At 31.9% G+C, this 27,607-nt stretch overlaps 2 protein-coding genes across 2 annotated transcripts; both read left to right on the top strand.

The window, feature by feature from the left end:
• Window positions 1–337: 337 nt before the first annotated feature.
• LOC145321637 (fucose-1-phosphate guanylyltransferase-like) lies at window positions 338–27,160 on the top strand. The gene is made up of 26 exons (XM_080163122.1): window positions 338–391; window positions 699–769; window positions 1,289–1,307; window positions 3,102–3,159; window positions 3,330–3,369; window positions 3,845–3,905; window positions 4,270–4,306; window positions 4,544–4,635; window positions 5,109–5,147; window positions 5,531–5,612; window positions 7,144–7,224; window positions 8,756–8,806; window positions 9,794–9,848; window positions 11,429–11,447; window positions 16,506–16,571; window positions 16,938–17,030; window positions 17,608–17,715; window positions 18,338–18,434; window positions 18,867–18,894; window positions 19,519–19,585; window positions 22,290–22,332; window positions 22,759–22,810; window positions 23,467–23,557; window positions 24,114–24,173; window positions 24,926–25,033; window positions 26,367–27,160. The coding sequence occupies exons 1-26, from the start codon at window positions 344–346 to the stop codon at window positions 26,496–26,498; spliced, it is 1,698 nt and encodes a 565-aa protein (XP_080019248.1). The 5' UTR covers window positions 338–343; the 3' UTR covers window positions 26,499–27,160.
• LOC145321638 (uncharacterized) lies at window positions 14,425–16,087 on the top strand. The gene is made up of 2 exons (XM_080163123.1): window positions 14,425–14,497; window positions 14,690–16,087. Exon 2 carries the CDS (start codon window positions 14,691–14,693, stop codon window positions 15,981–15,983), a length of 1,293 nt encoding a protein of 430 aa, XP_080019249.1. The 5' UTR covers window positions 14,425–14,497; window position 14,690; the 3' UTR covers window positions 15,984–16,087.
• Window positions 27,161–27,607: the final 447 nt, after the last annotated feature.

Below are 27,607 nucleotides of genomic sequence, written 5' to 3'. Positions count from 1 at the left end.
AGAAGGGGTGATTTTGTTTAGCATCAATTTGCAATGTGCATAAATTTATCAGTCATTGTCTTATCCCTTTAGATCTCTGACCACCCAACCCCTTATTCGCAGTAATGGTTTATCTAAATAAAAGATTATGTTTACAGGAAAGGTATTACAATGTATATTAAAGATATGAATTACATATATAAATACATACTTATAAAGTAAGGGAAGCTAATTTTTAAGATCTAAGAAAACTACGAAAATCTTGAAGCTTCTATCCTCACTTTTTTTGAAGTGATATGAATATAAGTTTTATTGGAAATGACCTATGCAAGACTCACATTCTTGTTATTTCAGAAACTATAAAATGGAAGAATCAGAAAAAATTGGCTTGTATATGAGAACAGTATTAGAGGTATTTATTTTTGGTAGTTTCACCTAAACTGAAAGTAGAACGAAAACAAGCTTTTTATGCATTTATTAAGTTCGATAAAGTTAGGTTTAGGATGGTTCTGCAGGGTTTTTCACACGTCTTTCCGAGCCGGGGACGGGCGAAGTGGGTTGTTTACTGAGTTGGATGAATTATTTTCGCTATTCGTCATAAAATCACGAAACCTATGATAAACATTATTTTTAATTTAAGACAAGGGGGGGGGGGACTCATTATATACTTTATAATGTAATTGCATATAATAGTTAAAATAAGTTCGTTCTTTTTTTAGAATTATGAGAATCTAAGAGGAGCATCGCCAAAAGAATTAAATAAACCTTTCTGGGATCTAGTTGTTATCAGGAATTCATATTTCAAATGAAACTATGCATTAAATAAGGGGGGGGGGGGGTAGGTTGTTCTAAAGTTTTAAGGCTTAAAAACAGTAGTAGAACGAAAAAAATTATGTTAATCTAAAGAAGAATTTTTTTGTCTATAGTTCTTTTCAATAAGGAATTCACAAATTTAGTAAATATTATCATTCTACTACTATTTTTAAGCCTTAAAACTCACACCTTTACGGAATTTTAGCACAACCTACCTCCCCCTTCCAAAAATTGACTTATATTGGATTCAATGAGATTTTTCCAGTTCTTTGAATGCTCGAAATTTGTCTGCAAGTCCTAATTGTGCATGATATTGTGATATGCCTTTTTGTGAGCAAACATATATATCCTTATCTTATCAATAATGTCACGCGTCCATCATAGCAGCAGTGTTATATATTTTCAGTTTCAAATGTATGACGTCATATAATTTATACTCCAACCCGACACATCTGGTACTTTATAATTTAAAGTTGAAATATGAAATAATTTTTAGTGCTTCAGATGAAGAGCAGGTAATCTTAATCAGGAGGGATCTACAGAGATAAGACAATGACGGATAAATTTGTGTACATCCTCAATGTTAATACACATAGTTACCCATTCTGTAGATTGCAATTAGTAGTTGAAACGTTTGGACACTCATCTTTATAAACCAAACAATCAAAATCCATTAACAGTCCCCATATTTATTTGGCAAACGAATAAGAAAACGTTATTGTATTACTAGTGTAAAAAACAGCAGCCCATTGTGTCCTCTCTCACTGAATCTTATTAGAAGCGCAGCAACTCTATAACTTGGGTTAGCCAGTATGTCTGTTTGTCAAGTCAAATAAATCTTCTTTTGGTTAATTAATATGACGGTAAAAGGGGAGAGGGAAAGGCCAACATTTATATTTTCTATCCTATTATATAAAGTATTATTATATGTATAAACACAGTTTAATTTTTTAACTTTTTTTACTGATGGAATACATATGTTTTTTCATAAAAATAGATCATCAGTTCCAACTAAGAAGTATAAAATAAGAGTTAAAAAAAATTTTACTGCTTATATCCTCTGGGGGTTGGGGGGGAATTAGCATCTTTATATAAAACGGGGGATGTGTTTAAAGAGAATCTTTAAAGAGAAAAAAGGTCATATTTTATCATTTGCAGTTTTACAAATTAATACATATTATATAAACAAGGATGACAACATCCATAAGTAGCGAAGCAGAAAAAATATGCATAAGAATTTAAAGATTAGTTGTCAAAAGCATGTATATTAGGAAAAAAATCACGAAACCTTTTTAACATTTGTTTTTAATTTCTTGGTATTTATATTTCAGTACTATGACTAACAGACTGTCAGTCAAAGTAAATGGATGCTCAAAACAACGGGAAATTTAATTTTGATATTTTTAACTACACAAATTTTAAAAATCGGACCATAAACACCAAAGATGTGAGGAAAAATGTGAAAAATATGAAAACAGTCAAAAACCTGCAAAAAGGCAGTCTGACCGCCATTGATGTTTTCTTGAAAAGACAGGAAATTAAATTTTGATATCTATAACTGAAAAACTTTGGAAATCGGACCATAAACACCAAAGGTAAGGAGAAAAATGTGAAAAATACAAAAATAGCCTAAAACCTGCTTAAAGGCAGTCTGACCTTCATAATTGTTTTATTGAAAAGACAGGAAACTTAATTTTGATACTATAACTGAAAAAATTTTGGAAATCGGACCATAAACACCAAAGATATGGACAAAAATGAGAAAAATAGCCAAAAACCTGATAAAAAGTGGCCCAACCTCCATTGATGTTTTATAGTTAATTGTGCTTTTTAATAATAGGAATGTTGTCAAAAAATTTCAGCCTTTTATCTTTTATAGGAGCCGAGAAAATCACGTTTCCCTTAAACTAAGACATACGGACATACGGACATACAGACAGACGGACATTGCAAGTTATAGAGTAGCTTCGCTACTAAAAAAATACTGCTTTGCATATGTTTCACGTCATGTACTTTGAAAGAAGGAACTTTTCTCTGTGTGGACACTTGCTGAAGATTTCATTTCTGGTGTTTATATAAAGTAGTAATGTTTCTGTAGTTTAAGATTTTAATAACTACTAAAATTATCGAGTTCACTTTTTTTGGAAATCTTCACAAAGGTCCTAGGATAGTTTTGGGCTATTTCTCTTTACCCATGTTACTTACCCTTTGGAATAGAGAACCCTTAGATGCTAGGGGCTTAGCTGCTAGTGAAAAGAAAAAAAGTCCAAAACTTGCAAGAAACCAATAGTAAGCTTTCTTGTTTACAGGAGAAATGGTATAATCAACAATTACAGCTCAAATATCAGCTAGGAGATCTTCCATTAGGTAAATTTAGATATGTTAGAATCATTCTATCAACTTCAAACTGCAACAGTTATCTTCCCCCCTTCCCATAAAATGGCTTAGAATCCGATAATTTTCGCTGAATTGAAACCAATTCTGAGCCAAACTGAAAAACCATGTATAGTATATAAATGAAAATTTGCTATATACAGGTGTTCCAATTATATGCAAGGCTGACCCACCTGGCCCGAGGTAAACTATTTATCTAAGATAAACATTAATAAAACTTGATTACAAATTACAATTACCAAATTACAAAACCTTTTAAAATTTAAAAGTCTAGAAAACTATCTAGCACCCAAACCAATAAGCAAATATTGATGAAACTTGGTTAAATTATGTAAAATGTGAACTTTATCCCTAAAATTTCAGCTGTTTATCTTGAATAGAAGCCGAGAAAATCATGTTTTTCCAAAAACTTTTCAGGCGGACATACGGACATTTCAAATTATAGAGTAGTTTTGTTACTATAAAAAGAGTTTATGCTTCGAAGAAAGGAATACACAATTTAACTATAACAATGAAGGATAAAATCAGGCCTCAAAATATGTAATTGTCATATATTTAAGAATATAGTTAGTCACTAAACATAAAATTATCTTTCTTTTTACATAGGTTAATCAATTTTAGTGGTTAGGTATGTCTATCTTTTTTATACATTTTACAGGATTGGATCTGGAGGTGGTACCATTGTACTTTTACACCATCTATACCAAATTTACAAAGAGGTATTCTATTCTGTTTACTTATTTATGATCTGCGACTGTAGTGTAGCACGTAGCGCATCCGCTTATTGTCGGGTCGGAAATATGTTAAAATGAAGCGTCTATCTAAAGACGTTAAAAAGTTAGAGTAGGGGGAAGGACTTGCCCATAACAGGCCTAATCTTTCAGTTTATGCAAATGGCTAACTTTACTTGATTTTGTAGTTATTTTCAGTTATTTTTGTGTTACATTTTTGTTGCTATAAAAGCTAAGATTACATTATTTTACAATTTTCTAGATTGATTTTCAAAAGGTGTTAATAATCTTTATGTAAATTCTTTTGAAGGAAACTAAACCATTTTTTTTTAATTTCAAAATTTATTTTTAGGACTTGTATAAATGGAAGATTTTGCTTATACATGCAGGTAGCATTTTTGTAAAAAAAATGGACAATGTCATGAAATAGTAGCGAATCTTTTTTGAAAGACTAGTTAAACATTAGGATGAGGGGAGGTAAACCAAACCGTTGATATAAAGAAAAAAGTAAAATCACTGTAATTTGATAAGCAGTTTCTTTAATGAGATACAATGTAGAAATATAAAGGAACTACGCACTATCTCCTATTAAGTATTGTTCTTGTTTAAAACTTTATCATTTTCAGGAGGATACAGCAAACGTTTGCCAAGCCACAGTTGTTCTGGTAAAATATTTAGTCCTCTGCCTATCAAGCTGGTCAGAGGAGGTCCCTTCCAGGTTGACTTTCTTAAGAATTCTTCCTAGGGATAAGACAATTGCCGATAAATTGATGTACATTCCCAATGATGATATATAGAATTAACCCTCTGTGTTAATTATAATTATTGGTTAAAACGTTTGGACACTCAACTTGATGATATAACCAATCATAATTCACTATAAGCCAACGAATTAGAAACCTCCCTTATAAAACTTTGGGGACTAGTGTAATACAACCCATTGTCCCCTCTCTCTCTCTCTCTGAATTCTTCCATTTGTAACGTAGCTACTCTAAGATTCCCGTCGCGCCACTGCCATAAAAGCATTAACAAAGATGAGAACTTCCATAAGTCAAGAAAATCTTCATAGTCAATTTAAAATCTCTTTAATTTAGAGCAGAAAAAAATCACCATGCATAATTCCTATAAATAAAGTATCATTTTTAATAGCAGACCTGTTTAGAATCTTACTAAAGTTATGTTTTATTTTAGATGCTAGATCTGAAGTTAGCAATTTTTCTGCCATTTTTGGTGAGACTTTTTGGATCATGGAAAGAAAACAAAGTGGTGGGTTTCGTCGTATTTTCTCAGTAGCTTTTCATATGTTATTTTAGGTTATTTTATGTTAGATAAATTTTGATAATTGCCTCGCATGGTTAGGAAGTAGGTCCCGCAGGGTCAGAGCCCCCTCGCAAGGGCTGGAAATAGGAGAAAAGCTACTGTGAAAACCCGATGAAAACCGCTACTTCGTTTTCTTTACATAATCTGATTTTATATATTTTTATCAATCCGTATTATGATTAGATTTTTTCGGGGATAAAGGATCATTTAGACCAATAAATAAGCCCCGGAAAGTTAAATGTTTATTTTTAATGTGTGCCCGGGATGTTTCATAATTTATTTGTAATTTCTAGGAATTGATGGGCCCTGGAGTGTTCATCACTGCATCTGATGATATTGAAGTATTTAATATGGATAATCTACAACAATTTCAAGGTAGAGACTCAAAGTGAGAAAAAAAAACCTAGAAAAAGATGGACGTCGCACGGCTCATTTGTCGGACACTTTGTCGAGTCTCTTCAAGGTAAAATAAGAAATATATACAAATTAACAATTTTTTTTTGCTTAATATACATTTTTTTAATTTTATGAGATCACGAAACCTTTAAAGAACTAAACTATTTATCAATCCTTAAAAGAAGAAATATGTGATTTTGATCTATCCGTGTTTCTAATTAACCACTGAACCGAATATGATTTTATTAGTCCCGGGAAATATTTTTCTCCTTTGGCGTAGCTTCACCTTCCCCAAAGAAATCACCTATGGAAGGAATAGTTATTTCTCGCATCGTATTATAAACGGCTTTCCGCGGATATAGAATGTAGTACAATTACAGGGTGCACCACATAAACTGGACTTTTTCTTATTTTTAAACAAATAAACATAAAATCGTCAATTTTAAAGATTTTATTGAATTTTAAAAACTGGGAAGCAACCTAGGTATATGACTATTAGATTATTTAATAAAATCGCCGCCAGCCTCAATCACCGCCTCTACCCGCCCCCTGAACCGCCTGCCGACCCTGGTCACCATGGCCCTGTTTAAGCAGGCGAAGTTCTCCATGACTGGAGCAATGAAAGAGGTCTTTTTGGTATGGGCGCGTCTATTGGTTCATGCTTTAATAGTGCTCTAGGCCCAAAAGTCCATTGGATTAAGATCGGGGCTGCTGGGACGCCACATCTCCTTAAGGAGTGAGTAACCGCAGGATCCAAATTAACCCATCTTTAAAGCTACCCTTTGACACGGCGGCTCTCATTTGGGCCACAATTAAGCTAGAACAACGTTTCATACCTTTTTAAAAATGGCACGATGATTAAGATAGGGTTATCAGCGCAATACATAGTCTAAAACGAGTTTCAAGGTTCCATATGGGCCCCTGAAGTCAAGAACCGAGAAATTTTCAAGATTTTTGACGTTTTTGACATCTTAAAATCTACCACGATCTACTTTGTCGGAGTACTACAGCCAAATCAGCTGGGATAGAGAGCTCTAGTCTTTTCTAATGTTTTCACTAGGTATCTGATAGTATCTCCAGCAAGTTTCTTTAGTCCATCTCACCTACAGATGGGCTGAGGTCAGATTTAGTAGGCCCAAGTCATAAATCCACGGTAATTTATCTGCGCAATTCGAATCTGCCTTGTTGAACATATGCGCGGCCAGCTCGGCGTACACGTCCTCCATCGCCCAAAGATTTTCATTGGCAAAAAGGTCATTACCTAAGCTTTTTATAGTGGAGTTAAACGTCCTGATTGGTCAAGTAGTTTTGGCGCTATGGCCGTTAAAAAAAAGTCCGGATTTATGTGGCGCACCCTGTATAAGATAAAAACCAGTTTTTTAGCCCCGAGGTGCCGTGATTCGAATGAATACGAGAAAAAATATTTTCGTATGGATGAGAACCGGTTCCTATTCACCTGATTCGAATGAATACGAGAAAAAATATTATTTCGTAAAAACTAAATTTTAAGGTTTGAAGAGTGGTTTTGTTGCCTTGGCTCATCCTTCTAATCTTTATATTGGTTCTACCCATGGAGTTTATGTAATCAAAGGTAACAAATAATTTAAAATGAAGCTTTTCTAAAATTATGGTCCGTCCGTCCATACATCCGGACATGATCTTTTATCCATTTGAACATGTTAGATTTGTGCTATCGATTTCAAATTTTGTAACTCCATAATCGTTACCAGAAAGTATGTACGACGTCCATTAAAACATGCTGATTTTATTACTTTTTTACCTCAAATTTTTGTATGATATACTTATCCTATTAGTCTGATTTTTAGAATACTTCCTATTCCTATTTCAACAAGGTAAAATGGTATAAGCTGGGTATCTCCATAATCAAGTCATTAAAGTGTACGTATGTCCTTAAAAAGTATCCTGTATTAAAGCGGTTTTACAAGAAACTTACTTACAATTTTGTTTATACTTTTACATTTATATTCTGCTCATTTAGTTCTGACACTCCACAATTTTTAATATTTGTTTGCCCTACCGTTTCAGAGCTTCACTTTTATGGATGTTGTCATCATTGTTTTTAAAATAAAGATCCACCCATCTAATATAAAATTTACCAAATGTCCCCGCCTACTTTTAATTAACTCTACCCATTAATAATTTTTTTAGTACGTACAAATAAATTGTTCAAATTTGCCTGCCCCACAAAGTATTCCCTTATCCCCCCCCCAAAAAAAAAAAAAATTAATAAAACTCTCTAATCCATTACTTCCTCAAATAGCTATTTAAAGCTAATATTTTCAATGCTTTCCCTGAAACCCTTGTGTTTTGAGATAATTGAAAATGAGGGAGGGGTTATTTTTTCCCTCATTTATTGCACCTGCGGGGCCTATAACTGAGGGGGGGGGGGCTACCATGTACACAATATAACCTATCATAATATAGCCAAAGGTTGAATACAAATCACATTCCCCATCCTCTTTTATTGGGAACTTTGAGTAAAACCACCCAATTTTTTAAAAGCTACGCATTTCTATAATTAGTGTCTGTCTGTCCGTACGTACGTCCGGGACTTTTAGATTTTTTCATGAAACGGTTAATTTAGACATCTTAGAATTGTCTAATCGATTTCAAACTTTGCATGATAATTCCTTTAACAGTTAAATGTAAGTCTGTCCTTAAATAGTAGCCTGTATTTAAGCAGTTTTCAACAAATTTACTTACAATTTGTTGATATTTTTTATATACTTTTGTAAAACAGATCTATAGTATAGATGTATATACAGACAACTAACTCCCTTCCTTTTTCAAACACCTCTTTCGTCTGCTTCTAAAGTATTTTCTCCTACTTAGCTGTGTTAATATAAGCGACACCATTGGTTGATTTTCAATGACCCAATAGAAAGGTTGCACAAGGCGGTTGCGATGGAGAGATAGTCATTTAACCCTTTCTCCCTCTAGTGTTTTACTCTATATTTTGTATATTCTGATTATTCAGTTCTGACACTCTACAAATGTTAATGTTTTTTTGTTATACCGTTTCAGAGCCTCGCTTTTATGGATGTTGTCATCCTTGTTTTTAATAAGAACTTTTAATAACTATAAGACCTGATTTTTCTTAGAAGAATGTGATAAAACCGAAGAACAATTAGTAGAAGTTTCTACTTGTCTAGGTATACCTATCTTTTAACTAGTGCAGCTACTCAATAATTATGGCAAGTTCGTTATTTTAAAAAGTCAAGATATAGCAGCTCTTTATGATGTATTTTCTTTTTTTTAAAGCGAAGCTTTTCTATAATATGGGTCGGACCGTCCGTACGTCCGTCCGTCCGTCCGTAACGGATAGCTTTTTCCGTTAATTTAGGCATGTTAAAATTGTCCTATCGATTTCCAATTTTGCATGGTGATTCCTTTAGAAGTTAGGTACGATTTAGCAACTCTATAATCATTACCAAAATGTCTGTACGTCCATTTTAAACATGTTGATTTTTTTACTTTATTAACAACAAATTTTTATGTGATCAAATCATCGGATTGATCTGATTTTTGGTATATTGATTCCTGGGACGACAAAGTATAATCTAATAAGCGAAGCAACTCTATAATCAAGTCCTAAAAATGTAAGTATGTCCATAAAAATTTTCCTGTATCAAGCAGTTTTACAACAAATTTACTTACAATTTTGCTTTAACTCTTATAAATTTATATTATGATAATTAAGTTCTAACATTATACAAGTGTTAATGTCCGTTTGTCCTATTGTTTCAGTGCTTCGCTTTTATGGATGTTGTCATCCTTGTTTAATAATGATTACTAAAATGAAAAAAAAAATGGATTTTTTCAACTTTTTGAAAGGATTTAGTTTTTTTTAAAGGTATTAAAATGGATAATATTTATTTATCGTATCGTATTATAGACCGCTTTTTGTGGATATGAAAATAAAAATTGTAAGATTAAAACTAGTTTTGTTACCCCACGGGGCCGAAGGCCCAGGCTACTAAAACTGGTAATGATTTTATGATTTTTATTTTAATATTCGTTGAAAATATTCTGTAATACGATGCCCTAAATGCTTTTTCACTACAGCTGAGGACCGCTTCTAATCCAGCGGATATTAATCAGTTTCGAATCCATACTGGATAAATAAAAATATAATTTAGAAGTGCTACAGAAGCCGTCCATAGATCTGATGTATAAACATGGAGCTGTTAAAAGGTAAGTGTATAATTAAACATAAAAACATATAAGTAGTAAGGTCTTTGTCTGAAGCTAAAGATCTCGAAAATTGCTAATCCGTATTGGTTGTACTTTCCAGGAAACTTATTAATTTTCAAGGCTATTTTTCTGGAAAATACCCTCTCCCTCTTCTTTTCCCTAGAGGCTAGGGGCAAACCAATTTGTCCTATTATATAAAGTAGTAAGGTATATTTAATATTTGTATATAAGTAAAGATCTCGCTAACAATTGGACCGATATGGATCTTATTTTCAATGTAGATTTTAAAAGATTTGGAAGTTTTTTTCTCGTATTCATTCGAATCCGGTGGATAGGAACCGGTTCTCATCCATACAAAAAAAACTATGTCTAGCATCGTATTATATCCAGTTTTCTACGAATATAGAAATGTACAATCATAATATTAAAACTAGTTTTAATCTTATAATTGTACATTCTATATCCGCGGAAAGCCGTTTATAATACGATGCGAGAAATAACTATTCTCGTATTCATTAGAATCCGATGGATAGGAACCGGTTCTCATCCATACGAAAAAACTATGTCTATCATCGTATTATATCCAGTTTTCTACAATTTCAAATATGTACAATCATAAGATTAAAACCAGTTTTTTTAACCCGTGCCTTCGGAATCTCGGGGCTATAAAACTGGTTTTAATCTTATAATTCTACATTATATATCCGCGGAAAGCTGTTTATAATACGATGCGAGAAATAACTATTATCTATTTTTTGTGAACAAACCTTCAAAACCCAAATAGAAGTCGTCCCTTAACCGTTTTAATGTTGATTTTCCTTAACTTGTGAAGAATCTTATAAAAGCTAGGGGTGTGGCAGTTAGATCTAAATATATACCTAAACGTTAGATCTTAGGAACTATCGGTCCATCATTTATTCCCTCGGGTAAGAAATATTCATTCCTAAACAAAAAACTGGACAGGAATACCCCATTCATATCTTAAGTATCAAAAGAAAAAAAGTTAAAAATAGATTTTGATTTTTAAATAATAAAAGTATTTTTAACCATAACTTAACACTCCCCCACCCCCCTTCCCCCTTTAAACATTAAAGTCCACCTACTAGGATCTATAATTATGGATATCAAAATTGTCCATTTGAATATTATATACCAACGAATAGTTTTTTTTATTCTAATCACATTCAATACAATTCTCACTCAACAAAAAAATTCCATCCAAAACTTGGCTGTTTATATTTTTGGCCAAATTGGCCTTGGAATCATAAAACCAAAAATCGAATGAATAAGAAAAATACATCAAAGTAGCTATATAAATCAATATATTTAAAAAACATTACATGCATACTTTCTGATAACTATAGAGTTGCTATATGTTCTGAGGTGTACCTAACTAAAAATATCACAGAAATCTTGAATCTGAAAATAAAAAGGCCTAAAACCATCATAGGACCCATGTGAAGCTTACCAGCAAGTCAGTTTAGTATTCATAGAGATCTTACAATTCAGACAAAAAAAGAACATTACTACTTTATATGATAGTGTATAAATTACATTTATTGATATATTTTTTATTTCAGAATTGGAGGAAAAGACATGGTAAGTTTTTCAATTTCTATATAATTTCGTCTACATAATAATTTTTTTTGCATTATTCATCAGACAATTCAAATTGTTTAGAGCATGTTTATTTTTTTAGAAGTTAATGTAAAACTTCAACTGGTATATATCTATTAGATTTTTTTTTAAATCTACTAATTTATTTGTAAGAAAACATTTATGGTTTTTAAAAACACTTCAATGTAGAAACAAAAACCGTTTTTTCGTTTTATTTTAAACCGCCTTTGGATAAAATTTAAATAGTATTTAAATAATAATAACAAATTATGTATAGTAAGATAGAAGGGTTATTTAGAGATATAATTTTTTTACAATTTTAAATTTCAAGATACTCAATCGTTTATTTTATACCAAAAGATATGAAATACTTGGACGATAAATCTTTCTTTATATCTAATTAGCCATCACAGATAATCTTTTGTAATTTGGAGAAAACTTTTATCTCCCAGTGTCCTTTCTTTACAATGTACAATATTATTACCCATTAATTATAAAACATTTAGATTTTAATAATTTGGTTTTAGATAGAAATCTTTGTAACCTGAACATTTCTGGTTTTTATAACTATGACGTCAGCACTTTTTCAGGGGTTAATAATTCAATTAAAAAAAAAATAATTTTGATAATCATCTTTGATTATGAATAGAAAATTAAAAAAATACACGTAGATTTATAGTTTTTAAAATATTTTTTTATATTTTGCCCTGAAAATTTTATTGACCAATTGTTTTCACTTGAATGTTTCATTGTTGGGGTTGTTTTTTTTTCTTTTTCTTATATGATGACGTCAATGTATCAAATCCATTAGACCCAGAATATATACGTAGGAGCAAATAACAACTAAAACACACCTTTTAAACGTTTAGTTGATATTTCTAAAAGAAAGCTTTTCTATAATGGGTCCGTCCGGAACGTTTGGCTCGTTTCGTTAATTTAGACATGTTATAATTGTCCTATCAATTTTAAACTTTGCATGATTGCTACGATTTAGGAATTGAAGCAACTCTATAACGTTACTAGAAAATCCGTACGTCCATTTAAAACACAAAATCCTATTACAATAAGTTAAAATGTATATGCAAATCATTTCTATAATATTAATCAAGTCCTAAAAATGTAAGTATGTCCTTAACAGTGTACTGTATCTAAGCCGTTTTGCAACAAATTTACTTACTATTTTGTTTGAACTTTGACATTTATATTAACATTAACAAGTGTTAATGTTCGTTTGTCTTTCCGTTTATGGATGTTGTCATCATTGTTTACTGTATTCTTTCTTTTGCACATTTCAATAAATAAATCTTTTAAAAAGTATTGGAAAACTCAAAAATAAAAAAAATCCTATACATGATCTGTTCACCAAATCATTATGGCTGATTTTTATGTTAATAATTCTATTTTACGCTTCTTCTCTATAATTTTCATAGGACGCTAGCCCTCAAAAGTTCGGCCAGCCTAGATGTAATAAAATGACTTTAAACAAGGGTGTGCTGTCACTGCCGCCTAAAGTCTTTTTCTTTAGTAGCAAATCTACTCTATGAATAACTATGTATATCTGTCCATTCGTCAGTTAGTCCTTCAGTCAGTCCGTAACGCTATTGGGGATTTTATCGGCTGCTAATTCAGATAGAAGGCTAATACTTCTTGTCAACATTCCCATCATTATGAAGCATAATTAACTACATAACATACATGGCGGTGGAACTGCTTTTTAGCAGCTTTATCAACTTTCTTGATTAAACACCCACTAGATTTTGTTTTTATTATACTTTTAAAAAATATAGAATACTTTTGCGGAAATTATAGTACACCAGAAGAAAGAGGCACTTTCATAAAATTGGGCGGAGATATGCCAAGTTTTATTGCTTATATTCAGTGTTCTAAATATAGATATTTTCGAAAGAAATCATTTTAACTCCTGGCTTTAAAGAAAGAAGTATAATTTACAAAATAAAAACTAAATAAAAAATTCGTAAGTTATTTTAGTTGGCTTGTAAGGGATTGAAAAAGCAATAATAAAATTTAATAGAACATGATACGTTTAAACAACCAGCAATTTTTGGGGTTTAGCAAAAAAATTAAGAAAATTTAAATGTTTACAAGAACATTCAAATCATGCATAAAGAATAAAAGACCTAATTTTAGAATCATAATTCCAACGGTCAATCTAGGCCAATTTATTTTAAGATTTCCCATTGGGGGGAGGGACGGAGGGTGTGGGAAAATAATGGGTGGGGGGGGGAGGAGGGAATTACAGGTGGTTTTTGGCGTAATTTTCTATAAGAAAGGGGAGGAGAGCGCAAAATTCACCCCCTGCAATTCTTAGCTTTCTTGTTTTGGGTCAAAAATATAATTGAACTAAAGTACGAATTGTACTAAATTACTAAATGTAAAAGTTGTTATCCTTACTTAAAAGTAATAGGATGTTTGTTTATCTGTACTGGCGGATCTCGCTATTCCATGAACGAAATAGTTCTCCTTTACAATGTTGCTTCTTATAGGCCCTAAGGAGGTGTATAACTATTTTTAAGGAGGGTATCATCCCCCTACTCAGTGAAATACCTAGTAGAAAAAAGTTGCTATTTTTTATTTTCGTTTTGAAAACTTAAATTGAAATGGGGGATATGGAGTCGAATCTACTCTCCCACCCCCCATCCCAATCTAAAGTGCCCCTAGAGGCCTCTAGGGGGGGGCGTATCCGCTAGTAAGATTGCCCTATCTTTTCTTAATATAGGTATACAAACATGATTTCATATTACTCTGAAATCGAATTAAGCTAGTTTTTACAAATTAAAAACAATTTGACCTCCAAGTAAAAGCAGCGGGGTGTGCACCTGCACATTGGTATAAAACAATTAGAAACTCAATTGTAAACGGTTTCCATCTGAAAGCAAAGGGTTAAGGAATAATAGATAGATAGGTTGGGGATGGGGGGGAGTTGCGTATTTAGACACAAATTGTATAAAAGAAACGTACCATTACGAATTAAATCAGTAATATTACATCCTTTCATCAATACACATTACCAGGTAATATATAAAATTCTTATTTATTTTATCACTTAATACCTATATTTGCGACAACTTTTACAACATAGAAACTTCTTATTCTTATTAATTACTAAAGTGGCCCCTCTTCTTTCATATAATTATAATATTAGGTTATTGGCATATTTTTCTTATATTTACCATGTAAATTTTTTAACATTGAATTAATTTCAGGATGAGGAAATTGGTTTTCTTCATATTTGTTGGAACAATTCTAGTCAGCAATGCTTTTCCTGTGGACAAACAAGAAGATAAGAGAGAGGTTGTACAGGAACATAGAGAGGATCACAGAGAAAAGAGGGATATAGAACAAGAACAAAGAGATAACCAAAGAGAAAGACGAAATGCGCAGAAAGAAAGAGAAATTCCAAGAGGAAAAAGGAGTCCACAGGAAGAAAGAGAAGATACTAGGGAAAAGAGAAGTCCACAGGAAGAAAGAGAAGATACTAGGGAAAAGAGAAGTCCACAGGAAGAAAGAGAAGATACTAGGGAAAAGAGAAGTCCTCAGAAAGAGAGAGAAGATACTAGGGAAAAGAGAAGTCCTCAGGAAGAGAGAGAAGATACTAGGGAAAAGAGGAGTACTCAGGAAGAAAGAGAAGATACTAGGGAAAAGAGGAGTACTCAGGAAGAAAGAGAAGATACTAGGGAAAAGAGAAGCCTACAGGAAGAGAGAGAAGATACTAGGGAAAAGAGAAGTCCTCAGGAAGAGAGAGAAGATACTAGGGAAAAGAGAAGCCCACAGGAAGAGAGAGAAGATACTAGGGAAAAGAGAAGCCCTCAGGAAGAGAGAGAAGATACTAGAGAAAAGAGAAGTCCTCAGGAAGAGAGAGAAGATACTAGGGAAAAGAGAAGTCCTCAGGAAGAAAGAGAAGATACTAGGGAAAAGAGAAGTCCTCAAGAAGAGAGAGAAGATACTAGGGAAAAGAGAAGTCCACAGGAAGAAAGAGAAGATACTAGGGAAAAGAGAAGTCCTCAGGAAGAGAAAGAAGATACTAGGGAAAAGAGGAGTACTCAGGAAGAAAGAGAAGATACTAGGGAAAAGAGGAGTACTCAGGAAGAAAGAGAAGATACTAGGGAAAAGAGGAGTACTCAGGAAGAAAGAGAAGATACTAGGGAAAAGAGAAGTCCACAGGAAGAGAGAGAAGATACTAGGGAAAAGAGAAGCCCACAGGAAGAAAGAGAAGATACTAGGGAAAAGAGAAGCCCACAGGAAGAGAGAGAAGATACTAGGGAAAAGAGAAGTACTCAGAAAGAGAGAGAAGGTACTAGGGAAAAGAGAAGCCCACAGGAAGAGAGAGAAGATATTAGGGAAAAGAGAAGTCCACAGGAAGAAAGAGAAGATACTAGGGAAAATAGTAGCCCTCAGGAAGAGAGAGAAGATACTAGGGAAAAAAGAAGTCCACAGGAAGAAAGGGAAGATACTAGGGAAAGAAGAGACACAGAGCAAAAAAGAAATGAGAAATTATAAATAAAAATTTCAAAATTTTTTTCTTCCAAATTCTTTCTTTTCTATATATTATATGTTAATTGTTATTCTTGTATATATTGAATAAATAATGATTCATGCTATAAGTCTTTCTTTTTTTAATTTTAGTTTAGAAACATTCAAAAAGCAGAAGAACTATCTATAGAATTGTTGAGTAGACAAATTAAAACACAAAAATGTACTTTAAACAAGGGCTATGGAATGAGTTTAAACTTTTAAGCTTTTTTGGGTCAAATTTTGGTTGTCGGAGTGCTGTGTGGGAAGCAAAGCTACTTAATAATTCCAAATGTCCATCCACCTATCTGTCAGACATGATATGGGGAAAACATGATTTACTAGGCTCATATTCCCATCATTAAGGAGCTTAATTACCTATCGAACAAATATGACAGTCAAACTGCTTTTTGTCAGATTTTTTTTTTCATTTTTTGGCATATCCTTGGTGTTTTTGGTCCAATTTTCAAAATTTTTGTAGATAATGATATAAGACTTAATTTAATACAGGTGTACAGTGATAGTGCCTATTGGTTCTGTGCTCAAACTGCCAGAAAATTAGCAAATCTGTATGAGGTATTTTTTATAGCGAAGCTACTCTATAATACATTCCGCTAGACAATCTGTAATGCTATAGGGAAAATGTTATTTTATCATCTGTTATTCAAGTTAGATGAATTTTTTTGTGAATATTCCGAAGCAAAGCTCTACATTTAGGTTAGGTCCGTCAATATGTCTGAAATATATATAGCTGATAATCAATTAGGCCATGTTAGAATTGTTCTTTTTATCTAAAACTTTGCATAAAATTATGTTTTTTGAAAGAACTGTAAATAATTTTTTAAAACTTTACTCATATATTGTTTATGTTCTTTTGTACGTCTGTATGATTTGTTGAACTTTATTTTTGATTAACACTTTTAAACTCACTAAAAATTCTAGGAAGTGAGCCCTATTCGCGAAGAACTATGTGTTTATGGAGACTTTTTGACCCTGCTTGGAACTAAAACACAAGCTAACAATCAACAAAAAATGGTAGGTATTGTGTATTTAATAGAGACGTTAAAAATGGTACCTACGGCAGCTATATCAGGCGTGTAACCTCAATAGTAAGAGTAGGGGGAATGCCTTGGCCCATAAACAGGCGTTACTCACTACCATACATAGTTAAGACTTCCAGACAAAGGTAGTGCAATCAAAGGGCTAGTTTTCTATCGGGCGAATGGATGTTTTACACTGTAATTATAAGACGCAGAGTATGTTTCAATGTGAGTGGAGAAATCTTAAACCTAAAGCGACTCCAAGCCCCGTATAGTTATTTTAAAAGAACCAAATTGCCTAATCATTTATTAATCTCTAATTCAAATTATCTTAAATAATTATTATAATTATCAGTTGCTTCAGAACCCCTTGTTTGATTTAATTTCTAAAGAAAAAACATTGTTAGGTTAACAAAAGATTAAATCAGTCCCTCAGGGAATTGAAACTACTATTTTAAAATCTAAAAAGAAAACACACTAAAGAAGTTTTTACAGAAACAAACACTTCTTCTTTTTGTACTTATCATATTTAGAAAAATTTATATCTCTTATACAAGTATATAAACCATTAGGAAATGGAATCAAGTTTACGAGGGAGGTTGCGTGAATGTTTGACTGGAATAAATTTGAGTATTCTGAAGCTTAACAAGTCAAAGTTTTATCATCTTGGTACTTCTCAGGTAAGGTAGAATACAGGGAAGAAGGGGACATTGGACTGTTTATTGCACTAGTTCCCAAAGTCTTTCAATAATGTTGGCTTAAAACCTTAGGTACTTTTTTTTAAATTTTGATTGGTTGGTTTATTTAGTTGAGCGTCAAACGTTTCAATTACTAATTGTAATCTACAGTTGGGTTATTTTGTGTATAATTATTGGAGATGTTTATCGGACATTATCTTATCCCTTTAGAAATCCGTTTTAAGCCACACTATTAACCCTTGTATAAAGATAACTGGATGTCTATCTTTCTCTTTGCGTGTCTGGATGTATGTCAATGTATGTATGTAAGATCTAGCTGACCGCTGGACCGGTATAGTTCTCCTTTACATTAAAGCTTCTTTTTATGGAAAGTTTTTAAATTTTTTTGTAGAGGATACCTCCACACTCTCAAGATAAATCGCTGCTAAAAAATCTCCCTCAAGTTTCAACTTTTTTTGCTTTTAAAAAACTAGAATTGAAAGTGGAGATCGACTTGCCCTCCCCCACCTCATTCAAGGCCCCTAGAGGTCTACTGGGGCTTAGCCACTCTAGTATAATATAATGCGATGACTTCTAAGCTCTGTTGTATACTTTTATTTTTTAGGAATATATAGAAGGATTGCGGCATAACAAAGAACTAAAATTAGAGTTGGGAGTGAGTGAAATGGCTTTCTGTAAAGTTTTCGGGGGTGAAGGATCAGGTAAAAACTATTTAGCCTCCAATTTTTAGGCACAAAGAAAGGTCTTGTTTGTTTTAGATTGTTTAAGAAGATACCTATTGCTATAATTTTTTTAACAACATTTGAAAATGTCAGAAAAAAAACTCGTGTGGAAAAGTTTGAGAAAAGTTATTTGTCGCATCGTATTATAGACAAATTATCGCAGATATTAAAATTAAAAATAATAATATTATAACCAGTTTTGTTTGCCCCGAGGGCCCAAAGGTAAGGCAAACAAAACTTTCATTATTTTATGTTTTTTTTTATTTAAATATTCGTGGAAAACTGTCTGTAATACGATGTTATATATTAAACTTAATTTTTTAGAGAATAATATTTTTTTCGTAAATCAATTGAAATAACTAACAACTTTTCTACAAATAATAAATACATAAAATATAATTTTAATTTCAGGATACAAGAAGGGTCTTATTCTAAACAGGGAAAATACAGAAAATAAATTAAAAATTGACTGCACATTGCAAATCAGTTTCTCTAAAGAAAAAATGCTTTACAAATAGAGCATAATGGTTTATATACATACTAGCGGCTACGCCCCTAGAGGCCTCTAGTGGCACTTTAAATGTTTTTGTTTTTTAAAGTTTACGATAATTCTTTATGTTACGGATACCTCTTAATGCTACGTTGAAGTCTCCCAGATTTTAAGAAAATTTTAAATTTTTTTGTCATTTCTTTTGGGAGGGTGGTAGTACCCTCCCCCAAAATAGTTAAAAACCTTCCCAGGACATATGAGAATCTACCCTGTTAAGGAGAACCCGATCGGTTCAGCGGTTAGCGAGATCCTTCGGTACAGACAGACACACAGACAGACAAACATCCTATTACTTTAGTATAAGGATACAGAGTATATAAAGGTCCCCAAAGTTTTATAGAAACACCATCATTTGTTGGCTTAATAATCTTTGTGTATTTTTCTTGAACCTTGTCTAATCCCCTAAATTTAATAACTTAATTGAAACTTTGACATTATTGATTGGAGGATTTTGTAATTATTTTTTTGAAGATTTAAAAAAATATAAATTCTGTTTTCTTACTGCTACGATAGTATTATACATTGTGATAGCTGCATTCATCATTCTTCAATAATAGAATATTCAACTTTAACTACAAAGGTAATTGTTCAGCTTTTAATAGCTGCGCTTCGTATGGACATGGTTAATATTGATTTCCGGATGTAAGTCTAGCGTGACAAACGGATGACGACGGACGGACGTTACTCAGTTTAAATGTAGGGAAGCTTCGCTTCAATTCCCAATAGCAGAGAGGTTTTATATACAAGTTTATTTATACACAAGCACAACAATAAAGGGTGTGAAAAAAAATGCAGACATTTTTAAAATTAAAATTGCGCGTCTTGTGTTAATAGTAAAAAAATGTCACGCATATCGTTAGAACCGCTATGAACTCTATTTTTTGGAAATATAAGAACGATTTCTCTGCTACGTATAGTTACGGAGCTACGTGTTAAAATGTCCCACGTGTAAAACTTGACTTGCGAGTAAAGAAGGTGTATCAACTATTTTTTTTATAGCTAGCCGGTTCTTTTAGTAAGTAGTAGATGTAAAATTTTTCATAGAATTCAGATATGCAATCGGTTTTTTTGTAGACCTCTTATTTTTTAAGTAATTTAAGTTTAAAAAAAAAAAAATTAAGTCGATTTTAAGGTACTAAAATGCAACAAAAAAAAGAAAGAAAATGGTCATTATGAACAAAAATAGTAAGATCTTTAATTTGACACCTTACTTTTTCAATTCTGTCAGGTAATTATTGAAAAAATCGATTTTTTTAAACCCACGAGAATAAAAACTTTGAACTTAATTTTATTATTTCACAAATAAAAAAATATGGGTTCATATATACCATTAGAATCAGAAAAATATTACGAATCCATTGTAAGCAAAATTGAAAAAAAAGTTTACAATATAGTATATAAACTACAATAAAAGGAATTATATGAAAATATCATATTATGTTGTACAGGCAACGTCTTAATTCTTCAATTGAGTATAAAAATGGGAAGGGGGTAAAGAGGGGGTAAAGAGGGGGTAAAAAAGGGAAGACAATAGTGTTGTCTGAACAAAAAAAAATAATTGGCCATTTCTGTAATTTTTTAATTTTTTAATTTTTTTCAATTTTGCTTACAATGGATTCGTAATATTTTTCTGATTCTAATGGTATATATGAACCCATGTTTTTTATGTCTGTTTGAGAAAATATTTAGGTCTAAAGTTTTTATTATACCGAGGTTAAAAAAATAGATTTTTTCAATAATTACTCAACAGAATTTTAAAAGTAAGGTGTCAAATTAAAGATCTTACTATTTTTGTTCTTACTGACCATTTTCTTCTTTTATTTTGTTGCGTTTTAGTACCTTAAAACCGACTTAATTATTTTTTTTAAAAACTTAAATTACTTAAAAAATAAGAGGTCTACAAAAAAACCGATTGCATATTTGAATTCTATGAAAAATTTTACATCTACTACTTACTAAAAGAACCGGCTAGCTATAAAAAAAAAAGTTGATACAACTTCTTTTAAAATATAACTAAAATTAGAGAAGATATTTTGCAAAAAGAGATGCCTACATTTTTAAATTTAAAATTGCGCGGCTTGTATTAATAGTAGAAAAATATTACGCATACCGTTAGAACCGCTATGAACTTTATTTTTTTTGGAAACATAAGAACGGTTTCTGTGCTACAAATAATCTAGGAGCTAGGTGGTAAAATGTCCCAAAATTTACTCGCAAGTCAAGTTTTAAGTCAGTTGGGACATTTTAACACACCCTTTACTAAATCTACAGAATAAGGATGGGTTAAATAGTATAACAATTGATTTCTTGTCTTTATATATTTTGGGGGAAGGAATCAACAACACAATAGATAATACAAAGTTGATTGTCCTTGAATTAATATAATACAAGAACATTATTAAAAATTATTATTATACATCTGTCCGCTACTTAAGTACAACAAGGATGACAGCATCCATAAAAGCGAAGCACTGAAACAATAGGACAAACGGACATTAACACTTGCATTGTTTCAGAACTGAATAATCAGAATACAAATGTATAAGAATCAAAGCAAAATTGTATGTAAATTTCTTGAAAAACTGCTTGATACAGGATAATGTTTATGGACATATTTACATTTTTAGGACTTGATTATAGAGTTGCTTCGCTTATAACATTATACTTTGTTGTCCCAGGAATCGATATACTAAAAATCAGATCAATCGGATGAATAGATCACATAAAAATTTATTGTTAAAAAAGTAAAAAAAATCGACATGTTTAAAATGAACGTACGGACATTCTGGTAATGATTATAGAGTTGCTACGCTTTCTAAATCGTACCTAACTACTAAAGGAATCACCATGCAAAGTTTGATATCGATAGGACAATTCTAACATGTCCAAATTAACGAAAAAAGCTATCCGTTACGGACGGACCGACCCTAATTATAGAAAAGCTTCGCTTTTAAAAATGCAATATCATATCAAAACAAAATCACTATTTTCCATAAATTGACATCTAATAATATAGTTATTTATTTCATTGTATTATAGACACCTTTCCGCGGATATCAAAATTAAAATAAGAATAAATTTTATTCGCCCCGAGGGGTCAAAGGCCTGGACTAACAAAACTAGTAAAGATTTTATTATTTTTATTTTAATATTCGCTGAAAATTGTCTGTAATACGATGCAATACATTGTTTTTCAGTATGCCTGATGTAATCCAGCGGATAAATTAATCGGGTTTTTAAAAAATATTTTGATATATCTACACAAAATTTTATCTAATTTTTAGATTGATGTTGGGGAAAACACAATTCTTAGTAATGTTAGTTTAGGTAATGTTTAGATTTTTACTGAGAAGTAAAAATGGACGATTGGCTTAAAAACTTCTTTTCTTACTTCTTTGATTGGTGGGTAATAACAAGCAGCATTTTAAATTTTCCATCCATAAATCTAATATTAGAAGGGGATTTATGTTTATCCTAATTGTGGGTTTACATTAATTTATCGTCCAATGTCTTATTCCTTTAGATCCACTATACTAATGCACATACATATTTCAGCTCTTTATCGAATGCTATCCGTAAGTCAATTGTTCTTTTTTTAGAAATCGTTTTCAGTTTTTCTTTATATTCAAAACGTTTCAGCTATACAGCGATGAAAAACTTTCTGTGATCTATAATTATCCAAGTTATATTTTTAATTATCTTAAAAGCAATTTTAAAAATCATTTTATTCTTAATTTAATTTTCTTCTTTTAGATGAAAAAGTTGAAATTCCTTCCGGCTTTCTTTTCCACACTGTACCTGTTAGGTAAGGAGAAATAGATTTATTATTACTTGGATCTTATACTAGATTATAATGTACTCTAATAAAGTGAAACTTGTATCGGGCTAAAATAACCGATCCATCTCCTGTACCCTATTCCATCCCCTCCTATTGGATGAACAAACTGACCGTTACCGATAAATGATGGCCATATTAGCCCCCTAAATTTCTTCTGTCATAAAATCCACATAGGTATATTTTACATATCTTAGTAGATATGGCTAATTTTAGATTAATTGCATGTTCAGGAAAAGTAATAAGACCAATGTAAGCTAGTCATCGAAAGATCACATGGAAGACGACTTTATATTAAAATATTTAGATATTATTAGTAGAAGCTTGAAACTTGCATTGAAGTATTTAATAATGGCATTTTGCATTGAATACTATTCTATAAGAAAAACTAGCGACTATGCCCCTATCATCTAGTGGTACTGTATCCAAAGAAGCAGAGAGGGGTTAGAAAAATAGCTTGAAACCAGATCCCTTAATTCTAAAAATAAATAATAAATTGGCATTTATGACTTATGTAAAGCTTACCTAAGATAGACAACTAAATCGGTTCATTAGTTATTGAGATCTTATACTTTAGACCAAAAAAACCTTACTACTTTAAATAATAGAAATCTAAATTTTTGTAGGGAGAGTAATGAGACTGAGGTTAAATATGTGACTGTTGCATTCCACATCAAAGACGACATTAAGGGTATTCAAGATCTGGATCATATAAAGGTGACATACAATTTTCCCGCCATTTTTATGCTAACCTACCAAATAAGCCAAACAGCAATAACCAGAGAGAGAGAGGGGACAATGGGTTGTTTATTCTACCAGTCCCCAAATTTGGTTAATTAAGTTGAGTGTTCCAACGGTTCAACTACTTTAGATCCTTTAGATCCCTTAGCAATAACAGTAATCAAGAATTTAAAAAAGTGTATATATTTATTCCTAATTCAACAATTAAGAGGTGAATAGTTATTGCCTCAACCGACTAATATATATTTTTAGTAGCTAAGCTACTCTATAATTTACTTTGTCTGTCCGGCAGTCCGTCCTATTAAAGATAGACGGGTAAAATTTTTGTATCAATAAGCATCAAGTGTATAACTTACTTGGTCCGTCCGTCTGCCGATCATGCATAAAAGACATTGCAAACTTTTAGTATTAATATATCACAACGGTTTCGTGAATTCTCAGAATTTATCAACTGAACAGTCTTTATGATTAATTTTACAAGAATTTTTAGTGCTTCGCAACTTATGGATGTTGTCAGCCTTGTTTTATTTAGTATGGTGGTGTAAGTCTGAAAAATGTAGCAACAACTTTGTTTACAGCAGCTCAGGGACAGGTAAATAAAGTATACATTGCATCGTGTTATAAACAGCTTTCCACGGATATGAAAATGTACAAAAAGAATCCAGTTTTGTTAGTCACGAAATCACAGCAAAACCAGTAAATATCATCAAGAAACAAAGGACTAGCGCTGGATCTTTAAATCATATTAGTGGTGAGCCAGATTGGGGTGTGCCAACTCTCCTCCAATGAGAGTACAGCATTTTATGAAATGCCGCGCTGTGATTGGCTTAAATTCGGCGCACCCCGATCTAAATCACCACTAAAATGATTTAAAGATCCAGCTTAGGATTCTGACAAACAATTCTAAGTAAAACTTTTCTCGTATTTATTCGAATCCGGTGGATAGGAACCGGTTCTCATCCATACGAAAAAAACTATGTCTAGCATCGTATTATATCCAGTTTTCTACGAATATAGAAATGTACAATCACACAAGAATAAAACTAGTTTTTTTAGCCAGTGCCTTCGGCACCACAAGGCTAAAAAAACTAGTTTTAATCTTATAATTGTACATTCTATATCCGCGGAAAGCCGTTTATAATACGATACGAGAAATAACTATTACCTACTCTTCCCCCCCCCTCTCTGCTTACCCACTTCCCTTTAGTTACAAAGAAAACATTTTTTTAATTTGATGAATCGATGCCCCTGCTATCACGAAATCAACCTCCACTTATAAATTTGAATAGATTATCTATTTCATTAAATTTATTTTAAGCATCTTTTTTAAATTATAAATTTTAGGTGATGCCTGCCTCTCTCTGGTTTGCTAGAATATTCCCTGCTGCCCCAACTATGGAGAAATCTTTCCTTGTTACAATACAAATTGTGAAAAACATAGTTGAAACCAAGGTGAACCTTTGCACCTATATAACTGATTGTTTACCTTAAGCTTCTATTTTTCAAAATCTGTATGACACTTTATCTACCTATCTATGTATCTTTCTACCTATCAATCTATCTCTCTAACAGTCTACCTATCTATCTTACTCTCTGTTTTACTCTCTCTATCTATCTATCTTTATTACTGTTTTCATGATTTCTTTCTTCTATTATGATATTAAAATGAAATAGCAGCCAATGTCTTAATAGTTTTAATCCTTGTTGATTGTATTATTAGTTCAAACTTCTCTTGCATAAATTGTTTAAAAGTCACTAATCTTGCCAGTGGAAACCTAACCACCTCCATCCCCCCCCCCCCCTCCCATCTACTCTTTTTAACAAACAAACATGTTTCTAGTCTTACGTGGTAATTACCCTACTAGATGACACAATTAGAATTATAAAAGCGGTAAAATCACAGAGGGGACAAAGAGCTGTTTATTACACTAGTCCCCAAAGTTTTTTTTATTAACGTTTACTTATTCGTTTGCTTAATAACTTTGGAGACTTTAGTGAATTTTAATTGGTTGGTTCATTAAATTGAGTGTTTAAACGTCTGAACCTCTAATTATAATCTACAGAAGAGGTAATTATGTGTATCATCATTGGGGATGTACATCAATTTATCGGCCATTGTCTTTAGATCCCTGGTTAAAATTTAAATAAGATGGGGGAGTGGGTGGACAAATGGAGAAATAAAAAAAACTTGCAAAGTTGTTTAAACAAAAGTTTGGTTTGCCAAGATTTATTTGTAAAACCTGCAAACACAGGGACGAGGCTTTGTCGTTTGAGAGGGGGTTATAACCCCCTAGCTCCCTAGTGACTTTGACATCTTTTTTTCTTTTAATACGTTTATCTTTTTGGTGAAGTAATTCTTTTCTTCTTGCCTACTAAAAAACTATTTTAAAAAACTAGATTGTTATAAAACAAGGATGACAACATCCATAAAAGCGAAGCTCTGAAACGGTAGGATAAACGATCATTAACACTTGTAGGAATCCGTATTCCAAAAAACAGATCAATCGGATAATTTTATTAGATAAGAATTAGTTATTAAAAAGTTAAAAATCGACATATTTAAAATGGACGTACGGACATTCTGGTATCGATTTTAGAGTTGCTACTCTAAATTGTACCTAACTACTACAGGAATCACCATGCAAAGTTTGGAATTGATAGGACAATTATAAAATGTTTAAACTGACTAAAAGAGCTAACTGTCCGTGACATACGGGCCTACCCTAATTGTAGAAAAGCTTCGCTTTTAATTACCAGATTTTTATAAAATAATATTTTTTTTTAGGAAATCCAATTGACTGAATCTAGTGAAGTGTACTACAGTATGGCAGATCTGATTAGTATCAAAGATTCTGATGCGATTCTGGAGTATAGAAAACTATTAGCTCAACAAACTACTGGACAATCAATTGATTGATTTCAAAGATTTCCTTACTCATTTGAAATTGTCTTTAGCCACTTTTAAACCTTAATATTTTAACTGACTTAACCAAAGCTATATTAACTGACTTAACCAAAGCCTCGTAAACATGTTTAAACAAAATGTTAAACAACATTTCTTTCATTAACTCTAGCAGCTGCGCTTCAGGCATCTATAAGCCCTGTATTCGAATGAGTAAGGAAAATAGCCTAAAACCATCCAGGGACTTGTAAGAAGCTTACACAAAATAAAGAACTCAATCAGTTTGATAGTTACTGATATCTTAAGCTACAGACAAAAAACCTTACTACTTTATGTAATAGGATATATTGCATGATTTATTCCCTAGCTCCTTTTATAGCCCTTTTTGTTGCAAAGCTTCTGTGTAATATGAAATATCCCTCTGTCTGTCTGTTTGAAACGTATTTGGTAAAGTGTTATTTTCTCGGCTTGTATTAAGATAGACGGCAGAAACTTCTTGTCAACAGTTTTATCATTATCGAGCCTATTTAAGTATAAAACATCTATTTTTAAGTTCTTTAGTTGCTCGTGTCTTTTATTTCTGATTTCCACATAATTTTGGTGTTTAACTTTATAGTCAGTTTTTGTTTTTTCAGAATGTTTGTGTCTTTAAATGAAAGGAAAAGTTGCTCCATTGTTTTAGTATTTTAAATATTAAATCTGATTGCATTTTTAGATAAATTTGTATATGTTATTGTTGAAATTGTTTTGATTTGTATTCTTATGTGATAAATATAATTTGTTTGTTTAAATTGAAATGTATAAATTGTTTTAAGTTTACGAAATATCAGTTTTAATTTTTTAAAAGCATTATTTGTAATTTTCACTAAAGAATATCGTGAATTAAAACTGGCGTTTCTGTGATTACATTAAACAGAAGAGCAATTCTCGTTTTTAGATGTAATAGCGAACAAATTATGTACAAAGTGAATTCGTGAATAAATTTACTGCTGATCTTTAAAGTATCATATGGTCCAGGACAAGTTTTAGGCTTATTGGTGAAGAGTCCCTTTTGTGACAACGCCTCTTAATTGGCGTTTCGTCGTATTTTCATAATAACTTTTGATAGTTTAGTTATCTTTAAG

Source organism: Acartia tonsa, chromosome 6 (assembly GCF_053477335.1).
Source record: "Acartia tonsa isolate MP-2025a chromosome 6, ASM5347733v1, whole genome shotgun sequence".
NCBI lineage: Eukaryota > Metazoa > Arthropoda > Copepoda > Calanoida > Acartiidae > Acartia > Acartia tonsa.
This window is presented reverse-complemented; position numbering and strand designations above follow the sequence as displayed.

Excerpts from the sequence above, each read along its gene's own strand:
- LOC145321637 (XM_080163122.1), top strand. The coding sequence starts at position 344 with ATGGAAGAATCAGAAAAAATTGGCTTGTATATGAGAACAGTATTAGAG. Across the intron at positions 5,148-5,530 it reads CAATTTTTCTGCCATTTTTG|GAATTGATGGGCCCTGGAGT; the intron begins GTGAGACTTTTT and ends TGTAATTTCTAG. Across the intron at positions 16,572-16,937 it reads AATTAGCAAATCTGTATGAG|GAAGTGAGCCCTATTCGCGA; the intron begins GTATTTTTTATA and ends TAAAAATTCTAG.
- LOC145321638 (XM_080163123.1), top strand. The coding sequence starts at position 14,691 with ATGAGGAAATTGGTTTTCTTCATATTTGTTGGAACAATTCTAGTCAGC.